The sequence below is a fragment of the Nicotiana sylvestris genome, chromosome 5, assembly GCF_000393655.2.
Source record: "Nicotiana sylvestris chromosome 5, ASM39365v2, whole genome shotgun sequence".
NCBI classification, from domain to species: Eukaryota; Viridiplantae; Streptophyta; class Magnoliopsida; order Solanales; family Solanaceae; genus Nicotiana; species Nicotiana sylvestris.
The window spans coordinates 48340874-48346407 of NC_091061.1; the positions used below are offsets into that span (position 1 = coordinate 48340874).

General features: G+C 44.5%; 1 protein-coding gene across 1 annotated transcript; it reads right to left on the reverse strand.

Moving 5' to 3' along the window:
- Positions 1 to 2908: 2908 nt before the first annotated feature.
- LOC104244830 (uncharacterized) lies at positions 2909 to 3905 on the reverse strand. The gene is made up of 2 exons (XM_009800332.1): positions 3618 to 3905; positions 2909 to 3550 (listed from the first exon to the last, which is right to left on the reverse strand). Exons 1-2 carry the CDS (start codon positions 3903 to 3905, stop codon positions 2909 to 2911), a joined length of 930 nt encoding a protein of 309 aa, XP_009798634.1.
- Between the last annotated feature and the right edge of the window lie 1629 nt (positions 3906 to 5534).

Sequence of the window (5534 nt, forward strand, 5' to 3'; positions counted from 1 at the left end):
ACTAAGTCTTTTTCATTGTAAATATAGAGTAGTTTTATTCCATGTAATTTCATTATGTTTCTCTAGCTTAATCAAGTCTAGTCTTGTAGCTTTGGATTATTTTTTTTAAGCATTATTAAGGGGGACCAAACAATCAAAACTTTCTAGCAAGCAAACAATTCTCTGTACTGGTGTCTCTCCCCCTCGACACCGCATTTCCTTTCTGTAATAGCTTTCATTAATGCAATCAAGCTTTCTTTCATTCTCAATTCTCATTCCTGTTCTCTCAATTTCTCTTGACATTGGTTTTCCCGTACGGCACTGACAATCTAGTCTAGCGTACGGAGGGGACCTCAGTTGGCGGACAGCAACTGCACTGACATCAGTTGCTTAGCCTTACGTCGCCCTTCCAAGGAATCTCAGGAAGGCGCCGCGTAACAGTATGTATGATTATGAAGAGGTTGAAGAACTTTGAAAAAAAGAAGAGATTTTTGAAAATAAAAATGGGAAGATTTTGTGGGTGGTAAATTAAGAGGGGGTTACAGCTCACGCATGGACTGAAAAATGAGAATTTGGCAAAGGTTTCACCATTAGAACAAGGGGCATGTGGTGAGTGGTTTAATGGATTTTACGATACATAAAACACAAATTCAGACTGCGACATACTACAACAACAACAACAATTACCCAGTAAAATCCCACAAAGTGGGATCTGGGAAAGGTAATGTGTACGCAGACCTTACCCCTATCCGGATAGGGCAGAGAGGCTGTTTCCGATAGACCCTGGGCTCAGAAAAAAGAAAAAGAGAAGGAGACAATTCATTAGTAACTCCAGTAGAAACCATAATAGTAATAGAAGCATAACAACCAAAAGATAAATGACATGAAATAACAGTAACCAGTAACTAAGGCCCGGGGCTAAGATAAACAGCAAGGATAGTGTGGATTCAACATAAACTGCAAGCTATCTAAGATCAACCCTAATCCAACCCCGCCTCACCCCCGGTATGAAGTACGCAAAGTTCTACTACCCCCTAACCTACAACCCTAATGCTTGACCTCCAAACCTTCCTATCAAGGGTCATGTCCTCAGAAATTTGCAGTCGTACCATGTCCTGTCTGATCACCTCTCCCCAATAATTCTTAGGCCTCCATCTACCTCTTCTCGTACCCACCACGGCTAACCGCTCACACCTCCTCACCGGAGCATCAAAGCTTCTCCTTCGCACATGCCCGAACCATCTGAGTTTCGCTTCCCGCATCTTGTCATCCACAGGTGTCACGCCCACCTTCTTCCGAATATCCTCATTCCTAATCTTGTCTATCCTAGTATGCCCGCACATCCACCTCAACATCCTTATCTCTGCTACCTCCATCCTCTAGATATGGGAGTTCTTAACTGGCCAACACTCTACCCTATACAACATGATCGGTCTAACCACAGCTCTATAAAACTTACCTTTGAGTAACGGTGGTACTTCTTTTCATACAAGACTCCCGATGCAAGCCTCCATTTCATCCAGCCCGCCCCTATACGGTAAGTGATGTCCTCGTCGATCTCTCCGTCCCCCTGGATCATCGACCCAAGATACTTGAAGCTATCTCTCTTGGGGATGACCTGTGATCCAAGCCTCACGTCCCTGCCTACTTCCCTCGACTCAGCGCTAAACTTGCACTCCAGGTACTCTGTCTTAGACCAGCTCAATTTGAAACCCTTACACTCGAGGGTCTGTCTCCAAACCTCCAATCTCTCGTCAACACCGACCCTCGTCTCATCAATTAGAACTATGTCATCAGCAAATAACATACACCATGGCACACCCCCTTGAATATGGTGTGTCAATGCATCCATCACCAAGCCAAATAAGAACGGGCTAAGCGCAGAGCCTTGGTGTAATCCCATAACAACCGGGAAATGCTCTGAGTTGCCTCCCACAGTCCTAACCTTAGTTTTAGCTCCATCATACATGTCCTTGATTGCTCTTATGTAGGCTACCGGCACGCCCTTTGCCTCAAGACATCTCCAAAGCACCTCTCTGGGGACTTTGTCATATGCTTTCTCCAAGTCAATAAATACCATGTGCAGATCCTTCTTCTTATCTCTGTACTGCTCCACCAACCTCCTAATAAGGTGGATAGCTTCCGTAGTGGAGCGATCCGGCATGAACCCAAACTGATTGTCGGATATAGACATCGTCTTCCTCACCCTCACCTCCACCACCATTTCCGAGACTTTCATGGTATGGCTAAGTAACTTGATACCCCTATAATTGTTACAATACTGGATATCACCTTTGTTCTTGTACAATGGTACCACTGTACTTGACCTCCACTCCTCCGGCATCTTCTTCGTCCTAAAAATTACATTGAACAACCCAGTCAACCACTCCAATCCTGCTCTACCCACACACTTCCAAAACTCAACCGGGATTTCATCTGGTCCGGTCACTCTACCCCTACTCATCTTGCGCAAAACCCCCACGGCCTCCTCCACCTTAATGCGCCTGCAATACCTAAAATCTCGGAGACTCTCCGAATGCCCCAAGTCCCCTAGCGCTATATCCCGGTCCCCCTCCTCGTTCAGAAGACCATAGAAATACATTTGCCATCTCTACTTAATCTGGGACTCTCCCATCAATACTCTACCATCCTCGTCTTTGATGCACCTTACTTGGTCCAGATCTCGGGCCTTTCTCTCTCTCGCTTTAGCCAGCCGAAACAACTTCCGGTCCCCGCCTTTCTCCCTCAATTCCTCGTATAGGCGGCCAAATGCTGCATTCTTAGCCTCCTTAACTGCCAGCTTTGCCTCCTTCCTTGCCACCTTGTACCTCTCTCTATTTGCTCTCATTTCCTCCTCGATTGTGCTCCCTGCCAACTTCACGTATGCTACCTTCTTTGCCTCCACTTTACCTTGGACTACGTCATTCCACTACCAGTCGCCTTGGTGTCTGCCGGAAAAACCCTTCGATATCCCTAGCACCTCTTTTGTCGCCTTCCTCACATAGTTCACCGTCGTTGACCATATAGTGCTCGCGTCCCCACTACTCCTCCAAGCTCCCATAGCGGCTAACCTCTCATCCAACTCCTGGGCTTTATCCTTGGTTAAAGCTCCCCATCTAATCCTCGGTCGGCCATGAGCATACATCTTCTTCCTCTTTACCATAATACCGACGTCCATCACTAAAAGCTTATGTTGAGTCGTGAGGGTCTCTCCCGGGATAACCTTGCAATCCTTGCACAAACCTCTATCACACCTTCTAAGGAGAAGGTAATCAATCTGAGTCTTCACCGCCGAACTTTGGAAAGTAACCAGATGCTCCTCCTTCTTCAGAAAAGACGAGTTCGCAATCACCAGCTCGAAAGCCTTGGCGAAGTCTAATAGCGAAGTACCTACTCCGTTCCTAACCCCAAGGCCAAAGCCGCCATGCACCTCGCCATAACCACCAGCAGCTGACCCCTCCAATAAATAACCTTTCAGTAGGTGGAATATTGCACACAATCTCGTCCAAATCCTCCCAAAAATGCCTCTTAACCTCCTCATCCAAGCCCGCTTGCGGCGCGAAAGCGCTAACTACATTAAGGGTGCACTCACCAATCACCAACTTAATAAACATTAGACTATCATTAACTTGCCTAACCTCCAGCAAAGACTCTCTAAGATCCCTATCCACCAAGATACTCACTCCATTCTTACCCCTCACGACTCCAGAGTACCACAACTTATACTCATCCGCATTCCTCGCTTTCGACCCTGCCCACCTAGTCTCCTGGACACAAGCTATATTAACCTTTCTCTTATGGAGAATCTTTGCCAGCTCAATATACTTACACGTCAGCGTGCCTATGTTCCATGACCCGATCCTCAATCTACAAGCTCCCTCTTTCCCCTTACCCTTCTTGCCTCTCGTCTCATCCACTGACCCCATCCCTACCCCCCTTCTTACCCCCGGCATCCCTCGAGGACATGACCCTACTCTGTCATCCCAGACCACAGCCACTATACCTACGACAAACTCCGGAAAACACTAATACAGACCCAAACTAGGAAAGAACAAGAAGCAACTGCAAGTGCTCTAATAGTATGCTTGAAGTAATGCTAACTAAATAGTCACAATTCAACTAGCATAAGGAAAGAGACAAGAAAGTGGGAGGTACCAACTCCCGATGGAAAGAACCTGGAAATATGACTTGATGTCGGTTACCGCCTCGCACCACCACTGCCGCTAGGTGCAACTGCTGAAATCGCCGCCTCCGTGAACCCTAGGCACTATTCTGATTGACCTGGACAAAGAAAATGGAGACGAAAAAAGAAAAAGATGGTCCCGCTGCCTCTACTGCCAGTGTTCAGTGGGCAGTAAGGTTAAACGATAGACAAAAGAAAAAGGGGGTAGAGAGTAGAAAGAGAGAGGGGGAGAAGTCGTAGGGGAAAGAAAGGATAGATGAGAGGGGAAAGAGAGGAAGATAGAAGAGGGGAAAGAAAGGAGAGATGAGAGGGGAAAGAGAGGAAGATAATAGAAGAGGGGGAAGAGTCGTCGCTGGTGGTCACCGGAAATCCGCCGGCGCCGGTCGCACCAGTAGAAAGGGCGACGAAAAAAAAAGGAGGAAAGAGAAAGAAAAGCAAGAGAGGAAAAGAGAGAAAAGAAAGGGAGAAGGGACGGGAAAGGAGGGGGGACTTACCTGTGACTCGCCGGCAACTGGGCGGCGGTGGAGATGAGGGATCGTTGGCAGGTGAACGTTAGAGTGGTACGTTAGAAAGAGAGAAAGTTAAAGAGTTCCGTATTCCTGCAGAAAAAGTGGAACGTCTAATAGGAAATTACACGTTGTTATATTAGACTGCGCATACTGTTACTTTTAAAAAAGATATAGAGCCAATAAGGATAGAGAGAATTCAAATTGAGCAATATTGAACCAGTGACAAATCGTTTTTATATAAAACTTTTTGTTTCTGATATTTGACACAATTAACATGTGATAGAGAAAATCAACAACAATCATATTTCAGAATAATTAGAGCAACTTTATACTAAAAGGGCGATATAACCAGCTAAAAAATAAAAGCTAATGTCAAATGCTCCATATAAGATAGTAGCACATATGAAAAGGTAAATATTATCCTCTCTTTTTTTAACAAAGATAATAGTACCTTTTTTGTCCAAGAAAAGTTGATTCGCTCCCTCAAAACAATGTAGATAATTATGACAGAAGGAATAAATAACCGCAAGACGCAGCAGCAGGAAAATAACAAATACAAAGTCAAATTAATGTCACGTTCTTTTTTTTCGTAATGAATGTAATATTACTGATAGATAAAGAAAATGTCATATTCTTATTCAATGTAAATTAAACCTAACCTTTCATAACATATGGACCTAAATTTCTAATTATTCGGCGAAGGTCTCATTGACAAGAAAAATAACAAGTATTAATTGTCTGATGACTTCAATTGTCATTCAGTCACTGATTTGCTGTTGATTGACGGACAAAAAATATGACCATACTTAAAAATATAATTGTCTTTATCCTATTAAAATTTAACGAAAAAGATTAAATATTTA